Raw genomic sequence first — 22,117 nt, 5'->3', positions numbered from 1 at the left:
GTGAGTAGTTTAGCCCTGCAGAGGGCTTATTTCAGCACGTGCCACGTTGCTGACATGGCCCAGGACCTTCCCCTCGTGCCTGGCTGTCTTCGGAGCAGGAAAAACGGCTTTAAATCCACCGGAGCTGGGGGCAGGAATAGATGATTCCTAAAATAGTTATCTGGACCCCAAGTGCCTCATTTAGAAAAGTTAGCTTAACCTACTACTACCTTTCCAATCAATGCCACTAAAAAGAAATTTCCCATATCAGCCTTTTCTGGTTTCCTCCCTGAAGTCATCAGTTCACAAAATGACAAATTCCACTCTTCCTGTTTGGGGATTTCTTCTTCAGACTGAGCCGTCTTTGCGTTGTCTCTCTTAGTTAGAGAGGTTCCTCTCTGTTGCAGAGATAAACTAAGGCCCAGATTTGTTAATGCAAGCTGTACCTGCTTGGAGTTTGGGGGATTACCTCTGCCTCAGCTGTCATCCTGGCAAGATTTGCACAGTGAGTAAACAGCTTCATTAATGTTGTTTGAAATAAAGGTGTTTTTTCATTTTAACTGGTAACTAATAATCCTTGCAGAAAGTTGCTTAGTCCCAGTAAGGTTAAGATAATTTTGCTGATCTTTCTTTTCTTCATGGATTTTGAATGAATTGCAGCAGTGAAAAAGACTTAAATTCCCCAAGAAGCCATTCTTAAAGAGGTAAGATTAGTGATTTGCTCGCTTGACTCCAAAATGTTTGCTCAAACCATCTGAGATTGAGAAGAATCTGTTGATTTTAAAGAAAAAGGAAGTCACAAYGCTTTGGGACCAAATTCAGGTTTCCAGAAGTGTTCACTGAAATGAGTTACTTGACCAAAAGGAGCTGACGTATCAGCTCCTTTTCATTCCGAAGTTTTCTTGAGGTTCTAGGAAAYTGAGGAATAATTGTAATGATGCTTAATTATCTATTTCATGAGAGATCATTAATGTATTTTACAGAATTTAAAACCTTCAGTTTGGATAAAATTTTGTTGGTTTCACAAAATTTTTGTTGGTTTGTTGGTATGATTTTTTAGAACCATTTTTCTTTTGTATTAAAAATCCAACAATGGCTTTGAGCCTATATGAAATTTGAAAARCATGCKTAAGCCCCCTGTTGCTTTGGGCTTYACACACAACTGTTTTCAAACAGCAGTTCGAAACTCTCATTCCCTGCTATTGCCGTGGCGTTTTGCCTTTGCTTGGATGTTTCTGTATTCTGCTATAATCTTTACTGCACTGGCAGAGAGTGTTTGTTCTAAAATATCTCCCCATTTCTTTCTGAAAATTAGAAGCCTTGTTTTGTTCCTTAAATGTTTCTATTTTAGCTGAGTTTTGTCAAGAGTAGTTTTTATTGTTTTCCTTTCCTAGTGTTTCATGGTAGAGTACTGCAAGCCGTATGATTTAAATATGAATAGTGTTAGTCTGAAGCAGARCAATTTCAGACAAATTGATCAAGTTCAGCAGCAATGTGGAAATACAATGAAGAATGTATGCTTTGTCTGTTATTGGCAGCCATGAATCTCAGATCTGATTATTACTGAGTGTTTTACGTAAAACTGTGTATTTTAATTTCTGTTAAAGGAATGAAAAGCTCTGCTCTGTGTTCACCAAAACTTCCTTTATTGTGCTGACATGATGTACCAACAAATAATAGGATTTAGAATTAAAATCTGATTGTTTATGATTTTATCTATATTTAGTGGCTCTTAGTGTAATAGTCCATAACAATTTTATTTCTTTTGGATAGGTTAGTTTCACAAGGGGGAAAAATTAACAAAACAAAAGTAAATTCAAGAATTGAAAATAAGGAGGCCCAATTTGCCTTGTAAAATGTAAGACTTTGAGTCTCCATGTGTAGAAGGGAATTGAAACCAGGTCTGAGGAGTTTACTGTGTGACCACTTGAAAGTTGCTTGTTGCAGCATCTAGTTTCTTTTAGATGCTGTGTAATCTGGGTCTATCTAGCACTCAGTTTGAAAAAGGAGATGTGATACAGTTCTTCTATCTTCTTAGAGTGATTTATGGGATGAGGGCATCCTTATAGTGAACTGGGCAGAACAATAAAAGAGAGAGAGCAGCTGCACATCTTGGTGTCTTTATGTAATACTGTTTTAAATGCCATAGCCACAACATCCGACATCCGACTGCTTTAAATCAAGAGAAGTTTCTAATCAGTCAGAAGGTGGTGTCTTATAACAGTTAATAAGTATGTTCTCAAGAGGTTTAGGTAATAAAACCAAAGAAGTGGAATTCTAACAGATTTCTTCTGTCAGCTGTCCATGAAACGTGTTTCTTGTCTGCGCATCACATTTGTTGTACATACGTGTTGTACATACATTTTGGCTCAGTAACTGAGGAAGGTTGTGTGTCTTGGTTGTGGAGGGTTAACTGAGTTTCTTATGYACCTAATTTGTTGTCTTGTAAGCAAAACAAAGGCACTGGCTGTGCTATGGGTTGTGGGAACTACTTTTCTGAGAAGTCTCGTTGGAGATATTCCACACTGGGTAATATTTGGTAATGGTTTGCATTTGTCTTTGGAAGCTCTGCTGACTACATATAAAGGAACTGAACAGGAGCTTCTTCATCCTCCCTCCTYGATAGAATCATTAGAACCTCTCAGTGCTGTTCCCTATCTGTTCTGTAGATGAAAATGTAAGACAAAATTATGCATGTAATTGTTTTCCAACAGGCTCAAACAATTGAACACCAAGGTGTCCAACCTGACAACTCTGTGAGGTTCTCACTGAAGGTAAGCAAGGTTTCCAGCAGCTGTATTTCTGTAAGGTCTAATCTTGCTAAGATTAACTCTATGGGAAAAATGTGCTATCCTATTCAATTGTAGCTGTTTACTGACTTGGAATCTAAGTTTGGATACTTGTATAATTAAGATTGTAGTTTTAATCAGGAGTACACAATATATTTAATGAATGAAAAAATGGAGGAAGGAAACCCTGCATTGTTTTCTGAATTTAAATAAATCTTGCCAAGAAAACTCTCTGACCTAATACATGAAAATGTCTGTTATGATAAAAATGAGTAACTTTCCATCTGGAAATTCCTATTCAATAACAGCCATTAGTTACACTGATCACAAGCTTTGAAGTGGCCCACTTCATTGTACTTGTGATGAATTACAAATCTTTTTTTTTTTTTTCAGGCTTTCAGTAGCACGAAGAGCAATACACTTTTCATCTTTCTGGAGAAGAAGTGATAGGTAACTCAAGAAAATGCCTCTTGTGATTTTTTTGTTAATGTTTATCATTGGATCTGCCAGTGGTAAGTAAGTCTATGTCCTCACTTCAACAGTAAAGTCRTAAATATTTGCTGAATAAATGGTGTGTTCTTGAAAGTTGTTGAGATTTTTGCATACTGGGAGACAATCAGGCAAATGACTGGATCTTCTGAGTTTTATTACCAGAAGTATTAAGGCAAATCTAAGAATAAAATCTTAATGTTTTGTTAATTTCAATGTAGTTCTGAATTTTGTTCTCTTCATAAATAACAAAGTTATGAAAGGAAAAGAACCAAGATGCTGCCTGGAGGTAAGCTGATGATGTTGTATAGGAGCATAGCTGTATGGAGAAGCACAGCAAGGAAGAGAATGAATCTGCTTCTTTTTGTGCCTTTAGTCCCTATAGTCACAGTATTTGTTAAACTGTGATAATCTCTGGAAATCTCAGGAGAAATAGAGACTGAAGGCTTATTTTTCTCATGATTCTTTATGGTAGACTCTGATCCCTTTTCTGTATTTGGAAAAGTAGACTTTGAGACGAAATTTTGCTTGCACTGTCTCAGTGAGAGAGAGATTTCTGAAGCAATCTAAAGTTTTTAAGAAACACAGCCACTTAATAATTTAGTTTTATTTAAGAAGATAAGAAAATGCAAATGTTAATTTATAGCATCTCTTTTTATGACAGTTGATCAGTTCTGAGGATTAACCATATTTGTCAAGACAAATCATGTGTGAAGAATTTTTCCTTCATCCTTCCATTTGTGGCAGCTGCTTTATTATAGGAGGCCAGATTCTGCCATCTGTGCTCATTTGATTCTCATACTTTTGAACTGAAAGAATCATAAGGAAATTTCCATTTTTCATCCTCCTTTTCTTTTTAGTTTTGCTTGAGTAAAGTAGAATACAGACTTGGAAAACTGAGTTCTCAGATTGAAGTAAATATTGCTGAAAGAAATTAATACTGCCAAACTACTCTACTGCAAGAAAATCTCATTAGAAAAGACCAACTGCAGAGGAGAACACATTACAGTCAGGCTAACCTCATTATCTGAAATAAGTATATGGCTTCCTAATGTGTCTTTTTTCATCTTTCTRTGAAGAGAAGCTGTGTCCCCTTCGTGCCTCCATTGATATACTAGAAGGGGAATACTTTTTCCTTTGCTTTCCTGAGTCAATGCAAGAACGTTTTCAGAGAGCAGAAGACACAATAAACTGGTACAAAGAAAATAATGGAAAGCAGAAGCTGATAAAAGATACACACAGAATTGTTWCACAAATGAATTTTCTGGAGTTTTGGCCAGTTGAACTCAGTGACTCTGGGAATTATTCTGTCATTCACAGGTGGGTAAACAAACGTGGATGAACATCCTGCCTTTGCAGTTGCTTATTAAGAAGACAATTTCCATATGATGGTTCATGTTGTTAGTGGCMTCTGTACAGAGCAAGTACATGGAACTACATTGACTATGGTGTCATTTTCCACATTGTTTCACAATAACCATTTGGGCAGACCTGTAGTATTTACAAATAACTGTAGGCAGATGTAGCTTTTCAAAACTATGAACTTTTGGTAAAGGAGATAGCAACTCTGCTGTTTTACGATTAACTACCTAAGCAAAATGAGTGATAGGCAATCGTTCTGTTAATCTTAACTGCCAAGTAATAGGAAACATTTGCCTGTCTTTTGCACCAGACCTATTCGTCCTTACTTTAACAGGTGGAATGCAAGATATGAGGCCTACCTAGTAAATTAATGGGACTAATGGTGTAGTAAAAGAAGAGTAGCATATCTGAACTCTGACTTCTGTGCAAAACTTCTCATAACTTGGAGCTACTCAAAGAACAAATGAAATAATTGGATTTGATTTCTTACTGCTGTAGAACAAAGTGAGTCACAAGGAAAAATAAGGTTGGTGCTCACTTGTTTGTGGTATTTTTTATTAGATCATGAAGAAGGACTGACAGACTAAGGAGTAAATCAAGATTTTTTTACATGGAGTTCTTATGACTAACTTGAACCACACCTGTAGTTTGCTGTTTACAACTGAAGTAACTATTTATKTTAAATATGTTGTGTGTCATGTTTAATGCTGTGTGCTGTTTCTCAAGGAATGTTTTTAAGGTTCTCGACTGCTTCTTAAAGGCTACAGTTTAGTAATGTGACTGAGATAATGAAAATTCTATCCACATTTCTCTAATAACACAGCAGACATCAGTTCAATAGTTTATGGTTTTAAGTTAAACCTATTTTGGAACCTGAAAACATAATGTATATTTTTCCATGTATTATTATTATGATTGTTTTGTTCATATTTTAAAAAGTTCTGAGTCATACCATCTGAAATGCTAAGTATAAAAAGGGGAAATTCTCCAGGTAGAGCAAAAATACTCAATAGTATTACTCATTACTAAATATTCATTACTATTTATGCGTTACTTTCTATTTTAAGTGATTTCTTTTCAATGTTAGGCCCCTGCTTCATCAAATAGTATGTAAAGCATGAGCAAAGTTTTACTGGTGTATCTCAAACCTGATGTTAAGGGAATTGTCTTTAAGGATGACAAATATGGTAGTTGGCTACTTTTTCTCCAGTGTTGACAACAATAATGTCAGTGGCAGTAGGTTATTGAGTCAGACTTCTGTCTGAAGTAGCAGAGGTGAAGCACAATTTGGACATTTAAAGGTTGACATTAGATATACCTGACACAAGGTTTTCCACTGTTACGATACTTTTCATATCAAATCTGAATTTGGCTTTTTGGTTTTATGATATTATTGAAGGTTTTGGTCAGTCACCTACATACTCACTTCACTATATATGGCACTAAAAGGCTATTTAATCTAACAACTCCACTGCCAGCACCTCATAAATGTTATAAAAAGCATTCTCTGACTTATTGTGGCAAGTGGAAGGATAGGTGAGSAGCATACCTAAATCACCAGACTAGCAAAGGTGGTTGTCTTAGTAAATCTAAAATAAAGAACATGTGAGAGGAAAATTTTGACAACCCAAACTTTAATTCCCAATCCCTGGGGTTTGTGATCATTCAAAGAGTTTGGCATAACAGCAGTAAATCCACAGTAAATTACAAGAACTATGTAAAATGAATATTATAAAAACATAAACTTTGAAGTTGAGGTGTGCAACCTTACATATTGAAGAAGGAAATGAGAAGAAAAAATCTTAAGTAAAACTTAAGACAAAGTTGGTAAGATGATTAACTATTGGAAAGTACAAAAATGTTTGAATCCTTTGCAAAGTATCTTGATTTTGCTGATTCATTTAAGCCAGAAATTATGAAAAAAAGGTTTTGATTATATTAAAGTATTCATTTGGAATTAAGAGTTTTGATTTTCCATTATGAAGCCAATTTTCAGTTTTGTTTTTTATCACGCTATATTATGATACCACATTTTAAAAACCAGTTTTGAAAGAAAGCACTTTTACTTCTGCAAAAAGGTTTCTGGATTAAAAAGCACCAATCTGAAACAACTATATTTTTCCTTTTTTTTTATTATTTATTTTTTTTTTTAAGAATTTCCTTMTGTTAGACTTTGATAAATATTCAGGTTTTTGTTAGAAATCAGAATGAARGCATGTGCCAGAATCTTGAAATCCTCATGTGGTAACTTTTCACAGTTCTAATCATTGGAACAGTAGGTAAGGGGAAATTTTGCATGGGATTTACATGGGATCTTGGTACTTATTTGTCTGATAGTTCTCATAACTGGCAAGCATTTTGAAGTAAYTACATTTCAGTGAATGTGGAAGATTATTTGCAAAATTATTTTTGTATAGTGAAGGAAGACTGTTAGGGGTCTCTGTTGAAGGGAAAAATGGTGGACTACTGTGACTACAGAATTGGTTTCAGTTTTAATAAGAATGATGGTTAGAACTGATCTTTCTTTTGTTTTTTAGAATTTAGAAATTGATGCTTTTCTTCTGAAAAGTACATATTCTAAGTATATTTTCATAATCTTTTTGTTTATTTTCAAATAATGCATTTAGATCTGCATATAAGCTATGTGGRAAATGCTTTATTAAAATGCTGGTAACTATTTTGGCAGTTTTAGTGAACAAAATGTTAATTAAACATACTGTGGAGTTTCAAGAAAAATAAAACACCACAATGTGAACAGCTTTTGCAAAAACATAATTGTCATTTTTTTCTGATTTTTTATAATTGACAATATGCAAGAAAAGAGGTAAAAATGGTTTAATGATGAGTTTATGGTGCATTATCCATCTATTTTTGATATAAAGAAGAATCAGTTTTCCAGTTAAAGCAGAAGTATCCTGCTGACACATTRCATAGACAGCTGAAGTGTGTGTGTATGTGTGTGTACAGGTTTGTGTCTTTGCACATATGTGTTGGTACAGTAGGCTTAGGACATAAATTCAGATATTAATAGGCTTCATCAATGAGCATAAGTTTGTACATCTTCAGCCACATTTCTTGAAAATAAAATATTTCATGTGTATTTGATGCAGTAGTGATAAGCAGAAAATGTGTCACACATCTTTGGCAGGTTTGTTATGTACCTAGTTTTTCATGGCCCATATCCTGTGGTTGTCAGAAAAAAAAAAAAAAAAAAAAAAGAAAAAAAAAAAAAAAAAAAAAAAAAAAACAGGTCATCTTACTACTCTGTATTAGGGATCTTGAAACTGAGTGAACTTACAGGTTCCTGAAACAGTAAAAGTATGGAAATACGAGGTACATATTGAGGCCCTAATACTTACTTTTGTAATGTGACTAGAACTGTTGAAAGCAACGGCAATATGCTTTTTTAGATTTAGGCTTGTACTTTGTAAGACAAAGTGTCTGTTTATTGTAATAGCTAGAAATATTGAGATAATACGAAATTGTTGCAGTGAAATTTCTAAGGGATGATATAGAATTGGATGTGTGTCCAGTCTTTAAGGTAAATTTGAATTATCTAMTCTAAGGGCTTTCACATCCCTGTAACCTTTGTTGAGTCAAGCTAATTTTTGTTGTTTCTATGTGGGTTGGGGAGGGGTATTAAAAGGCTGTTAAGCCAGAAATGGTTTTGTTCCCCGTGTGGCATGACCACAGAATATCAGTGAGTGAAAATCAGGATAGAAATACAATGTAAACAATGTAACAGCACATTTTTCTTGAAAATCATGTGTATGTCAGAGAAATGGAAAAGATATAAGGCAAATTCAACTTAATTTTCTTAGGTTTGGCTTTGTCACCTTCTAGGAAATTTCACCTTTCTTGCTAGGCCAGATTTGGCTCAATAGCTGAAATAGCTGGTTTAACTTAAGGCGTATTTGTTGAAGTGATTTCATTAAATACCATCACAGAAGAAAGCCCCTGTACTGAGATAGTGCTGAGGGGAACATGCAGCCTTGCTGATGACTTTCTTCCATTTGCTGAATCTAGATAATAAAATTCCATATATTTTATAGTTAGATCCATTGTTACTTTGCTGGCAGTATTTAGATAGAAGTGTGACACCTAAGTAAGACTATGTATTTGTTGGGATTTATGTAAACAAATATAGCTATCTACATCCAAGCTGATTTTCTGAGGTACTTCTATTGTCAGAGGCAGTGACATTTCTAGGCCAGATTATCTTGTCCTGAAACAGACTTATAAAACAGGTCATCTAAACTGCGTTTTAGAAGGGTGGTTGTGGCCTGGGATCCCACTGCTGACTATGATCAGTACCTCTGATTTAAATGTGTAACGGTGGTGGTGAGGAATAGGTGAGATAGACTCTGCCCACTGTGAATACTCAGGCAAATATATCTCTGATGAAAATGTTTTGATAAGGCTTTTCCTGTTTATAACACCATAGTTAACTGATTGAGAAACCAAACCACTGTGTTCTGGCTTAGCTAGTCAATGCAACTGTGAATAGTGAGTACCTCAAATGAGGGAGCAGAGCAAGGAGACTAAAACAAAGTTAAAATTTAAAAAGGGTGAACAAAGCAGATCTGTTGGAGAGCTCATAGCCAAAAAAGACTGAGCTAAATTCATCCTATAATTGACGGTCTGCTTGTTCTTCTGACTCTTGTAACAGCAAGAGACGTATCACACAAGAACGATGTTGAAAGTCAATGTGTTGAAAGTCARTATGCTCATCAGGCTTGTTTCTCCATTTCAGTTGTTTTGTCCCCTTAGTCCGTTTCAGTGAAATGACTCCTCACTGTTGTTTAGTTTCAGTTCCCCTGGGAACAATTCCTTTTTCTTTCTTTTTTTTTTTTTGAGACAGAAAGATTCAAACCTATTTTTAAAGATATCTCTGAAGCCAGAGGGAAGTGCTCTGTGCTTAATTCTTTTGTTTTGTCAGACTGTACTTACTTAGGAAAAAGCCTGAAAGCTGTGGTTTAGACATTATTTTGGAAGTCTCATCCATTAGCTTACAATAACATACAACATTACCTCAAGCCCTAACTTTACCAGAACTCCTCCAGATTCTGTTCTCCTGGTGGTCATATATTTGGACATATCCAACAATGAGGTAACTGACCGCTATAATCTTAGTCTTAAGAGAAATATGTGCATAGCACCTAGTAAATGTCTGGAGGATCACAATCAGCTCCTAGATGRTCAAAATAAGCATGATTAGAGTATATTTGTCTCTCCTTTTATACATATTACGTTAGAATGTAATGAAACCTATTGGAGAAGGGCTAGTTTCTGACTCTTGCAGTCAATTTGGGATGACCAGCTAATTGTAAATCTCTGATTTGTGGACATTGAAAGACAAAGAGAGGTATCCTTTCCCAAATGCCTTCTCTTGCAGACATACTTGATTCCATAATAATTGATTTTGTACTTCACAAGATTGCATGATTTAGAAATTATTTCCACAGATAAAGTGATGATTCTCTGCACAGTGTCAATGAGTAATGTAACTGTGAACAACAGCAGAGTTTCTCACCTAATTTTTGACATTTTTCTTACAAATAATATTTTTCAGTTAGCTCTTTAAATCTTAGCAAAGTGTAGGAATTACACCTGTAAGATTGCTGCCTGATTCAAGTTCCTAAAACTCTTTTATACTTACTTGTAACTTAACATGACACTACAGATGCTTGCATTTTTCTGGAGAATATAATAGATGTTGCTATATTTCATAGATACAATTGCATTATCAAAGGTTTTGTGATAGATGATTTAGTTTAAATCCTCTTTTGTTTTGGGAAACATCTATTTGGGGATGGAAAAGTAATGAAAAGGAATATAAATAATCAGTTCAGTATTGACATACTTTTAACCTAACAGATGTATTAGAGCATTTATTTTTATTTTATTTTGTAACTCACTAAGCTACAGTCCTTAAAAATCTCCTAAACTGATTCTGTGTTTTTTTTCATAGTGATGGAAAACAAAATTTCACAATTCAGAAGTGGACCTTGAATGTACTTCAAAGAAATAAAAGCAGCTGTTTCAATGAAAATCACTTAACTACAGAAATTAAAAATGCTGGAAATGGTCATTCACTGAAATGCAGTGATCTGTCTGTCAACGAAAATGACAGTATAATGTGGTACAAGGTAGTTATTGAAACAATGTCACTCAAATCATTGGCTGTAGAAACAAAACGTCTGATGTAGGAAAAACAAATTACAAAACAGATTTCTAGAAGCATCTGCAAATCTTGTAAACCTTGCAAAGATTTAATTTCTCTGGTAATTGAGGAAAAATCTTTAGACACAGAGAAACAAAAAGATTTCTCTCTGCTCTCAGATTTGTTAGAAAAATGTACCTGTAATCAGAAATTATTGATACCTTAGTAGTTTGGAAGCGATAAAAGATCTGACATGCATGCCTCTGTTGATTTAGCTAGCGGTTGGTTTAGCCAGCTGCTACTTTGCTAATACATATATTATACTGACACTAAATGAGGTGCCAAGATATTTTACATTTAGCATGTGCTTGTAAAGTAATTGGGAAGTTGTAAAATTTGCTGTTTATGGACATTTTTTGCAAAATGTGTAACAGATCTGGTTCTGTTCAATTTAGATAAATCATTGGTCTTCTCTGTACTACAGTTTTCATCAGAGCACAAGATAATAGTTGGGCAAGTACTTGTAACTGTTGATTGTTGTGCTCAGCCATTGGATTAAGCATCCTGGATAGCTTTCTTCCAGCCTGTTCCTACTCAGCATCTTCACTAGCATCCGTTATTGCTCTCAGGAGTTTGCAGGTGTGCTGATTGGCCCACTTGATCAGTTGGAGTCACAAACACTATTCACTCATTTAAGCATTGATTCAGTTCCAGAAAAGGGCTTAGGTGGCTTAAGTACTAGCATTGAATTRTTCCAATAGAATGAACTTCAGTCCTGTTTCCTCGTCCTTAGGGGCCTCAGAGGCCATAGCTAGATATGTTTTCCTCAGTTAAGGAGCATACTGACTTATCTCTTGGCTAAACTGAATGAACTAATGCCGTTCTCATGCCTAATCCTATTTKAGATACATGAAACAGGTATGTCTATGCTTAAATATCCTTAGGAGCTTGATCTAGTGAACATATTTAAAGCCTTCCTAACACACTGAGTGGAGATAAAGTGGGGATGATGACACAAAGTTTTGTGTAAGAGCCTGGTGGCAAACTTGCCTCCAGGAAATGTGGCACAAACATCCATTTCTCTTCTTAGTCTAAGGTGATTTAGACCCACATATTACTGAGTTTTCATGGGACATTTCACTTAGCAGGTGCTTTCCATGTCTTCCACTAAGATTTTCTTCTTTTGCAGAAAAAAAATCAGAGATTATTGAAAGTGTAGGGAGGACAAACAGATGTGAGTCCAATTCTTGTCACCCCTGAGAGGGTCATGTTCTTAGACATTTTGCTTTAAAATGAAAGCTTCTCAGCAGTCTAGACACTTTAGGAAAGCACTTGTGGTAATAGACAGACCACACTTCAGATCCAAGCCATGGTTTTGACAAAACAGATGAGTGCACTTAAAGTCCAGATATARTATTTTATAGCTGGATACTTACCTGGAATGCCAGTGCTCTCAACTTCTACTAAGTCGAATGTTCACATACTGCATTTGGGTGACCATGTCTGAAAATTGAGCCTCCACCTCTTTTAGGTGAGATAAGCATCACCATTGCTTTTTTACAATCTCACTGAAATTTTAGTTTGAAAATCATTTAATCTTCTGTCAGGTTTTGAACGCATGTTTGCTACAAAATAATATTTTCTGTCTTCATTGATACAGGACTGTAAGAACTATCAAAATAAAACAGAGCGGGAACTGGATTTTAAAACTTTAACAATTCAGCACTCTGGGATATACACCTGTAAAATTCTGATCACTCATGAAGGAAAGGTGTTCCACAGCACAAGTACAATTCGTCTGGTAGTAGAAGAAGGTAAGAAAGCTTTCTGAAATTTTTGAACCATACTTCTAAGTTCTCCTTACTGTGGAAAAAGCTTCCTCCTAAATTTATTTGCCTAGGAGTTAATGGGTGTGCTTTATCATTTCTTAATTCTGGTTCTTATTAGATAAATATATAATAATGATCTGGTACATTCTGCAGTAATTTCAAACATAAAAAAGCAGAAGCAGAAGTTTATGCTACCTGCTATCAATTTTGGAAAATTTATTTAGTRTATTTTTCCCTGTAATTTTTTTTTTCTTTTAGTTTTGTCAAAATTAGCCACAGCAAGTCAAGTAAATCCATCAAGAGTTTTGGTTGAGAGTCTTTCTAGTCATTGTAAATTGTACACTGTATATGTATGCACTTGAAAAAGATTCAACAGGACATACTATGTTTTAAACTACTCAGTAATGTGAAATTGTTGGTCATACTGTTTTGGTCCAGGTATTTATTTTTTAATTAGATGGAATCTATGTGATTAGTTTTAGAAATTAAGCAAATATATCATTTTTACTGTGTTAGATAAGAAAACTGCAATAACTGCAATAACAATTTTTCTTTTTGTTAGATGCACCAGAGTCTGTAACTTTGGAGATAGTTGGACTTGATGAAGAAGTTGAAACGCAAATAGGTATCAAATTTGTATAAGAATCTTTGTGATAGTTACTACATATATGTGCTTTTGTTCTCATCTCTTTATTGTTGATTGTCTGGTTAAGTTTAATCAAATCAAGAATTGTCTGTGTGCCCTCCTGTGTCTAATCTGTCTTCACATGCAATTACATTTTCCTGGTGGATTTTGTGACTGATACAAAAGTGCTCTAAATTCACCCTCATACAGAGGCAGAAGCTGAGATTGTTGCTATGATCAGCAACAGAAAATGGTGGTTACAATAAACCAGCTTTCCATGGCTTCCTTTTAGAGATAGTAAACTCCATAGAATGATATGTGAAAGAAGACCCAATTTGTTTAGGGAACAATAATGTTGAGTAATCCCCCTAATGCTTGATGTAGTCTAGGATGGTATTCTGCAGGGAAATGAGAAATGTGAGGGCTGACAGTCCTGGCAATACAAGTAAGCAGATCTGTCACTGGAAATAAATTATTACATGTCAAAAGTCAAAACCTTGACTATACATATAGGTAAGAACAGGTTAGATAACGGGGCCTGCAGGCTTCCAACAGTATTGAACACCATCCAAGGTTTTTGAGATTGAGACTGTAAATAATTCTTAAAACATAATTTTACCTGTCTTTTTTTCTGCCATGTGCCTTAGGGCTTTTCCTGTGTGATTATCCAGTCCTCCACTGGATATTCTCCAAAATCGTATGTGGTACCTCCTCTGTAATTCTTATGTGTATCTCATTTTGTCAGCCAGGAACTCAGGTGCTAATTCTTTCCTTCTTACCAATGCATTCTTTGAAAGSCAATACCCTAATCCTATACTGCCTTGTATCTCCTAACCTCCCAGTAACCACTTCTCTCTGTTCCCACATCCTGCTCAGTTATGCTTACTGTGCCTGATCCACAAACCCTTAGAAGGCAGCATGTTTCAGCATAAGAAAAATGATTATGAACCAGTTATCTACCATCTCTTATCTGCTTTAATAAAGTCATTAGAGGTTCCTTTTTGTTTTTTTCTAAGTAATCAGACAGATTACTTGATGGAGAGTGAAGGGAAGTTTTGATGAGCAAAGTCCATGGCCTTCCATATTTTTCATTGGTGTTCTGTAATATTTCCCTGGAAATAGCTGTTAGGTAAGGTAAAAAGGTTAGAGTTGCAAGATAGATTTTACTATAACTTCAGGTCTACTCTTAGACCTGTGCAGCTGTGATTTGGATTTGTAAGGTGGGCAGATTTTTGCCTGAATTGTATTGTAAAGTCTCCTAAACAGTTCCACTGGAAGCATGTACTCTGATAAATTTTGATCCGTCAGCTTATAATGTGTTTCCTTAGAGAATTCCTGGGTAGGCCTTATATACTACAAAACATTACATAGTTGTCTGAACAAAAACTAGAATGTGGTTTTGCRGCTTAAGAAAGAATATTTTGGATGCATTTCCTGGATATATGGATAGGCATAGCCTAGACATGATATTTTAAAGTTGTGAAGCCAATTTCACAACCAAGCCAAGCTTCTTATGTCAAATTTTGAAATAAAATGCCTTGCAAATCTTGTACTCCAGCACTGAAGTCTACTGCCTCTACTTTTCTGTGTTTACAGTTGTCTTCTTAATTTTATTTTTTCTTATATTTAACCAGACTAGAAGAAGTGGTTCTGTTCACTTCAGTTAGTGCTTTGAAGTGGTACAAAGTAGATGACTAGCTTATTCACGCATTCACATGTTCAGCATTATGCTGATGATCAGGTGTGGTGCTGGGATGGGAATTTCTTCCATAAGAGTTCAGGAATGAGCAAGGTTTTGGTTTTTGTTTGTATCCTGATGTGTAGTTTGGCTACTATAAGCCATTGGTTATAATTCCCTTTAACAGTTTCCCACTTTTGCAAAACTACTACTTCAGCACTGGTGTCCTCTCCTGTTCTCTGTCTGCCACGCACGGTTTAATTCTCTGAAGTCTGAAATGCTTTGGCCTATTTAAATTCTTCCGGCTGCTACAGAGTTAATCTGAGGGAAGACAGTGGATGACTTCACRGTGTAATAGTGTACGATAGAGTCCTGTGCACAGATGCCAAAGCTGCCACCAGTATAACTGGAGTATATATGAAAGATTTTGTAGAGGCTACTAAGTCTAGAAAGGAGGACAGCTCCTTGGATATGTTACCTGGAAATCTGACATAACTATTGCACTGTGAACATGAATTCTACTCCTGACTATTCTTATAGTCATATAAGTCATAACATAGTTCTTATGTTATACTTTATTTAGGTAAAGAAGAGATACTCAATTGCACAGGTTTCATGGGTTATTATATGCCAGAAGATGCCAGCCTTTACTGGTCAATTAACCAGACATTTCCAGAAAAATGTTCAGCTGTMCCTGAGCATGAGCCTTCAATATGTGAAGAAGAGTTTGAAAAATTACGGTAGGTTTCCAGAAAATACTGCACTTTTATTTGTATGTGTTTTGTGCTRAGCATTTTATGGACTGCAAATTCAATAAAATTCTAGAAACTTCTAGAATTTCTCAATTCTAGAGTCTTTTTCTCAAAAACTGCCTCTCAACTGGTTGTAGATTTCCACAGAGATAGTGTTGCTAACATTCTTTCATGTTGCAGTATTGGAAACAAATTTTATGTCACAAGGCTATTACGGATTAAGAAAGTAACAGATGAGGACATGCGTACTAATTTCACCTGCATGTTACAAGCTGATGAAGGAATGCGAATAAAAGTAGTGAAACTGAAGAAAGGTACAGTATAATCTATAAATTATACTTCTCATATGTAATTATTAATGTAGATCATACCAGCCTTCTCAATACAGAGGACTGGATGCTGATTCAGAACATCTGTGCAGACATATGCATGCTTATGATGGCCCTGGTCTGTCTTAGTGTGGGACTTAACAAATTTCCCGGCTGATTCTTTCTGTTCTGCTGCTACTTTTGCTAGAGCAGCTGTTTGAGAGCTCTATGGTTAAACTGTTGCTGCTGTGGACACAGCTCGGGGAGGCTGAGCTATGCTCCTGCCGGACTAACATCCTTTTGCACCATGTTCGGTAGCTGATATGATAGCTCGCCTGTGCTCTCCTACCCATTGGATTGATTGGATCGGGTGGTAGCTGCCCAAAGTTACCCAGAGTCTTCTATTTGAACCACATTGTTTCTAAAAGCAGTTGTTTCTAAAATTAAAATATGACTTTTCTTCTATGGGAAGAGCAAACTTTTATATTCCTGCTAATGCCTCAGACATTCTGGTTGATGGTTTCTCTCTTGTCAGGTACTCTGTCCTAGCTGTGGAGTGCAGACCTCTACTATACAGTAAAACGTCTCGTTTATAATCCAGACAGTCTGGAGATTCATGGCAAATAGGCATTCATTTCTGTTTTTCCATCACTCTCAGACCTTTCTCAGTTTTACTGGGAGGGAATATTTAACTCCACAAGTGCAAAAGTAGCAYTTAACAATCTTAGAAGATACAGTATATAATAAAGAAAATGAAATACAGACTGATGCAATCATGGAATGATAGTGCCTTCACAAAGGGCTTCTCAAAGATTTAATGGTGAAAAATCTATATTTGGAATCAAAAGGAGGAAGATAACTGAATGAAGAAACAAAAAAGCTTGAAAGACAGTAGTGACAGAAGAAAAAGAAAAGATCGTGACCAAAGAAATTAAAGGGAACATCAATGGCTGTTATGGATGAGCTGAGATAGGGATGAAAGGTAGAGAATAACAGGAAGTAATAAAGATCCAGAAGAAAACTCATCATAAAGTGGGTGAGCCAGTATATACAGAAGTTGGGATGCTGTATATCTTTGAGGATCTGGAGTCTCATTRTTGATTACACATATAGTTCATTTATGTTTGTGTGTTGGGGGGGYGTATATACATTGAAGATTATTTCTCTAGTTTCTAAAGTAATCTCATTCTGTAATTCTTTTCCATCTCAGGATGAATGGCATGCAAGTGTGCTCAAAGTATTAGGAGGAATTTATATCAACAGTATGATTTGTCTGGRTTTTAAGATGTCATGAGCATTTACTGATGTGATCTTGTCATATAGCATTTTGTTAAGGCTACATTTTTCTGGGTTTCTGTTTTACAGGAAACACTCAAGATCTGCCTGTGCATATATTTACAACTGGGATGGTCCTTGCTGTAATATTTCTATGYATTGCTGTAGTCATGGTGGTTGTCTGTGTGACATTCAGAGTTGACTTAGTTCTATTTTATAGGAACACATGTAGAAGAGATGACACTGCTGGAGGTATGACTTGTCTGATGCTGACAGTGAAATAAGAGTGTTGATCAAAAATAGCTTCTGGTAGGATGTATAAAAYGAAACATGAGGAAGAGAAGAAAAAAAAATCCATGAGATCAGTGAGTAGAAACAGCAAAGAGTATTTATAAAAGAACTTGATTGACAGGCTAAAGTAAGTTGTTATACACCTGGAGCAGTAGAAGCAGATGCATTTAGTAGAGAAGCTGCCTCTAGGGAAGACAGTAGAAGGMACATAGTTAGGTTTTGTTCTGTTCTACAGTATGACTTCAGTAAGAAAGTTGGAAAATCATTAGTAAAGATGGAGAAGTATGCAAGCATCTGTAAAGTATCTGGAGCTGTCAGATAGGTAGAGTGAGGAAAGTTTTTTTTCACCTCAGTGATGCCCCTGTACTTGAGATTAAAATGTTGCCTTTACTGCAAAGGCTATTAATAGATTTGTCACTAAATGCATTTAAGGAGAGCACACTGCTGTGTGCTCAGATAATGTGATCTAGACTTAAGGRGCTAGCCTGACAATTTCCTCCATTCTGAATATAATTTTCAGTCTATGACTGTATTTCTGAAAATTGTGGTGAGGCAAATTTGCTGTATATATGTGTATATGTATGTATATGTATGTATATACACACGCACATACACACACACAGACACACATATATATGAGATTTCCTTAGCCCTTCTCAATCTCTAAAGAGTTTGGATGTATCTTGGATAAACTGCAGTGGTTGGAGATCTCATAATAACGGATGAATGTCATTTATGCTTGCTAATGTTACTTATCTATCCACTGATGTTGGCTCTCCCTGCAGATCAACTCACTGGGGAACCTCAGACAACCTGAAATGGGCCCCTGTGGAAGAACTGATTGTCTGATGTTAGGCCATAGCTTCTGTGTTCTTAGAGCTCTTGAATGTGGAGGATTCCCCATCTTTAGTTTGTGCTCTCTCTTGTAAAATATGTATGGGAAGGTATTAGGAAAGATAAACAATGAAACACTGCCTATGGTGCAAAGCTTTTCATCCTGTTTTTTCAATCCAGATAGCTATCCTGTGGCAAGGTTCAATTAGATATTGCCATATATGGCAGACTTGGCTTCCAAATCGATCTTACTTGGATTTTATGTTTGTAAATAACTGCCAAAAGCATGACCAAACATGGTATGGGCTTATAACTCTAAGCTATTAAAATAATAAATTGGTTTATTCTCTTTTGCAAGTACCCATTCTATAACACTACATGATAGTATTAGATAAGCAGTAAATGTGAAAATATGCAATACTATYTTTATGACATTCATATCAGGTTGCAGTCACATTTTTTTGAATGTAAATCAGTCTGTAATCAATCCCTTTGTTTTCATGATCACCAGATCTGAAATTAGTGGGTTAAATTAATCTGATTTTTAAAAATCTCCATGGAGAAATGAAAGATTATTTCCAAATATTTGTCAAATACAATCAAAATCATTTGTGTCAKATTCAAATTGGTCCAGGAATTTTTTTGTTTTAAGGTTGGTTGAGGAAGAAAGGAAAAACTGCCATTTTTAGATGCTTTGCTACTGAGACACTAATTSTGAAAATCAGAATGGTGAGTCACATACTGTTTTTCTAATGGTTGCCAGCAAGACAAAAGTTGATGATTTCTTTTCAGATGGAAAAGAATATGATGCTTTTGTGTCTTACCTGAAAGACTGTATGTCTCCTAGTGAAGAAGAGAGAGAATTTGCTCTGAATATATTACCCATGATATTAGAAGAAAATTTTGGTTACAAGTTGTGCATATTTGAGAGGGATGTATCTCCTGGAGGAGGTAAGTGTAATGAGTGTTCTTGTCATAAAATTGGCACAGCATTTTCACACAAAGGTAAAGGTCTGCAATTAGGAGGAGTTCTGTCAAATGTATTACGTATTRAAATGCCACATTTTTCAGTTAATCTAGACTATGTTTTCATGCAAAGACTGCGTGTGCACATTTTGTGTATTATATATACATTTTTATGAATAYGTATGTACACACATACATTCACACACATCTTTAATTGCGGAGAATCAAGATGAACAGATAAAAATGCTACTATGGAGAAAGCTTGAATGAGAACATACAGAATGCCAGATGTTTCATAGTAATACTGCAATTTCTCTATGCTCACTGAGGGCAGGCTTCTATAAATGAACTTGCATTTACCACGCAGAGCAGCTGATGATTCTGGTACTAGTTACCCTGGTGTTACTTTTATGTTTGTCTATATCTTCAGTGTGGCAGTTGACACTGCTTTGTAACTGTAATTGGTGCCTCAGGGAAAAGAAGGTGGAAATGATAACATAGAAATTTAGTTCTCTAAATGCTTTATAAATAGATGACCTTTTATAGATGCTTGAAAAAAGATACTAGAGGATTCAATTTAGTCCAAAAATCTAGTTGGGGGGTAGAATTTCGTTGCTAAAAATACAAAATAATTTTGTCAGTCACTTTTCTTTGCAAGGTGTAATCTTTCTCTGACTTTATCCATTCCTGACTGATATTTTTCCAACCAGAGGGAGATRCACAACTTTTTTGAGCTGTTTGTTTCAGCTGAGCTGTTCCAGTTCTTCCCTATCCTTAAGTATTAAAACCATATTTTTCCCAAGTGTCCAATCTAATTCTTCCTTGCAACAGTTTCCCATGTCCATAGTGGATGACAAGAAACAAGAGAATGAGGAAATAAGGAATAAGAACAAGGGAAAGTAGTGTATTTCTTTCCTCTTTATTGTCAACTTCTCTCAGTGTCTAATTTAGGTTGTATCAGCCGTTTGCTTTGTCTTTTCTTAGAAGGCATCTTTCATCGATCTCTGGTCTCTGAAGACATTGTTATCCTATGAAACTGCAGAGAGTTCAGGAAGTTATGCATAAGAATTCCATTACATGCATGTGTATTTGAAGGATGTCACCATTTGATTTCATTCACAGCTTGTCAAGACGAAAATCTAAGATCTAAAATTCATATGGAATGCACTCTGTCATAACATGTCCTGTTGTAGTTAGCAGGGAATACTAGTATTCTTAATCTTGTATTATTGGTGATAAAGTGGGGTGTATGATGATAAAAACAAAGGAGTAGACTGAGGTTTACTGAAYATTTGGAGAGTTGGCAGTTGATGATTTTGTGTGGAATCATTCTAATGATATTATGAAAGAGCTGTCAAAGAGGCAGCTAGCTGGARGCACAATAAACTTTGTTGTCACCATTCTGTCCATGTATCCACTGACAGACAGTTGTCTAGGATAGCCTGGGATTGTGCGTGGGCTCTTGGCTGCTTCCAAGAGCAAGCTCTGGTGATACCTGAACTCATTCTTTCAGACTTGTAATCTGTAAAGTATATAACTCTCTTCCTAAAGGCAGGATATTTACATGTCACTTTATAAGGGAAAGATTTTTGGTGGATGTGTGATTGTTAAAAGATAAGTCAATCCAGTGCATGCCTTTTCAGTTTAGTTTAATAACACATATATGTTTAATTTGCAGCTGTTGTTGATGATATCCATTCATTTATTGACAAAAGCCGAAGATTAATCATTATACTGAGCCAGAACTACATTTCTGACAGAGCCATATATGAACTTGAGAGTGGACTTCATAAAGCCCTAGTTGAAAGAAAAACTAAGATCATATTAATTGAATATATGCCTATAAGTGACTATAGTTTCTTGCCAGAATCACTCTCTCTTTTACCATCACAAAGGGTTGTGAAGTGGAAAAAGGATAAGTCTCTTCCTGTGAATTCCAGATTTTGGAAGAACCTTCGATACCTGATGCCAGCAAAACCTACCAAGTCAAACAGCAAGGAGCAATACAATAATCTTGATCTGGGTTCAGAAGGTGTTCAGCCGTGGACTGGGGGCTGTGACTTTAATACAGTCTTATAACAATTCTGGAATAGGAAAGTACTACAGAAAACTGCAAATTTTACTACATTTAAATAAAAACCACAAGCTACACTTACTTTGGGGAGGTAATGTTGATAGATGCCAAGCCTGAGATTTGAGAAAAGCATGAAAATTGTCACAATGACTAGGATGATGTTAACTCCAATGCTAAATGCTGTCACAGAGACAGATTCCTTAGCAGTTTGTGGAAGGAGCAGAACTCTGATCCTGCTTAGGACCTACCTTGTGATGGTGAACACTGCAAAAACATTTGGTTACTTCCTTTAAAATAACATCATACTTGCGTACTTTGTGAGGCSACTGAATAAATGTGAATAAATATGTCAGTATTTGCAAAATACTGTGATTTAGGTGTTCTTGGTTTTGTATTCTGGTATTTCTTGCTCAGGAGCCAGAACCAAACAGCTCCTGTTCTAGAGAACATTGCCTCTAGACTTTAGGCAAGGTGAAGCAAAAAAATGAAGTTGGAGAGAGTGGTGGATAGAAAGAGTAGAACAGATTTGGTAATGGCTAACTATTCACTACTGAGCTGCGTTATAGACAAGTGAAGTGGGACTAATTTGGAGGTATGGTAAAGACTGCCTCTCTCCTCTTGGTTAGCTCAAAATACTGTAAGTGCCAATTTTGGTGGAGAGAAGAGGGAAATGGGATGGCATTGATAACATTTTGTTCGTGGA

General features: G+C 35.8%; 1 protein-coding gene across 1 annotated transcript; it reads left to right on the top strand.

The window, feature by feature from the left end:
• Positions 1–6: 6 nt before the first annotated feature.
• Positions 7–21,780, top strand: IL18R1 (interleukin 18 receptor 1). The gene is made up of 12 exons (XM_085320813.1): positions 7–484; positions 2,694–2,753; positions 3,162–3,280; positions 4,337–4,577; positions 10,591–10,768; positions 12,443–12,596; positions 13,174–13,236; positions 15,498–15,654; positions 15,847–15,980; positions 17,340–17,501; positions 19,167–19,325; positions 21,019–21,780. The coding sequence occupies exons 3-12, from the start codon at positions 3,232–3,234 to the stop codon at positions 21,417–21,419; spliced, it is 1,698 nt and encodes a 565-aa protein (XP_085176939.1). The 5' UTR covers positions 7–484; positions 2,694–2,753; positions 3,162–3,231; the 3' UTR covers positions 21,420–21,780.
• The last annotated feature ends 337 nt before the right edge of the window (positions 21,781–22,117 follow it).

This window comes from Rhea americana, unplaced genomic scaffold, assembly GCF_003343005.1.
Source record: "Rhea americana isolate MKP2758 unplaced genomic scaffold, rheAme1 scaffold_66, whole genome shotgun sequence".
NCBI classification, from domain to species: domain Eukaryota; kingdom Metazoa; phylum Chordata; class Aves; order Rheiformes; family Rheidae; genus Rhea; species Rhea americana.
The sequence above is the reverse complement of the archived record's forward strand: the minus strand, read 5'-3'. Positions and strand labels throughout refer to the sequence as shown.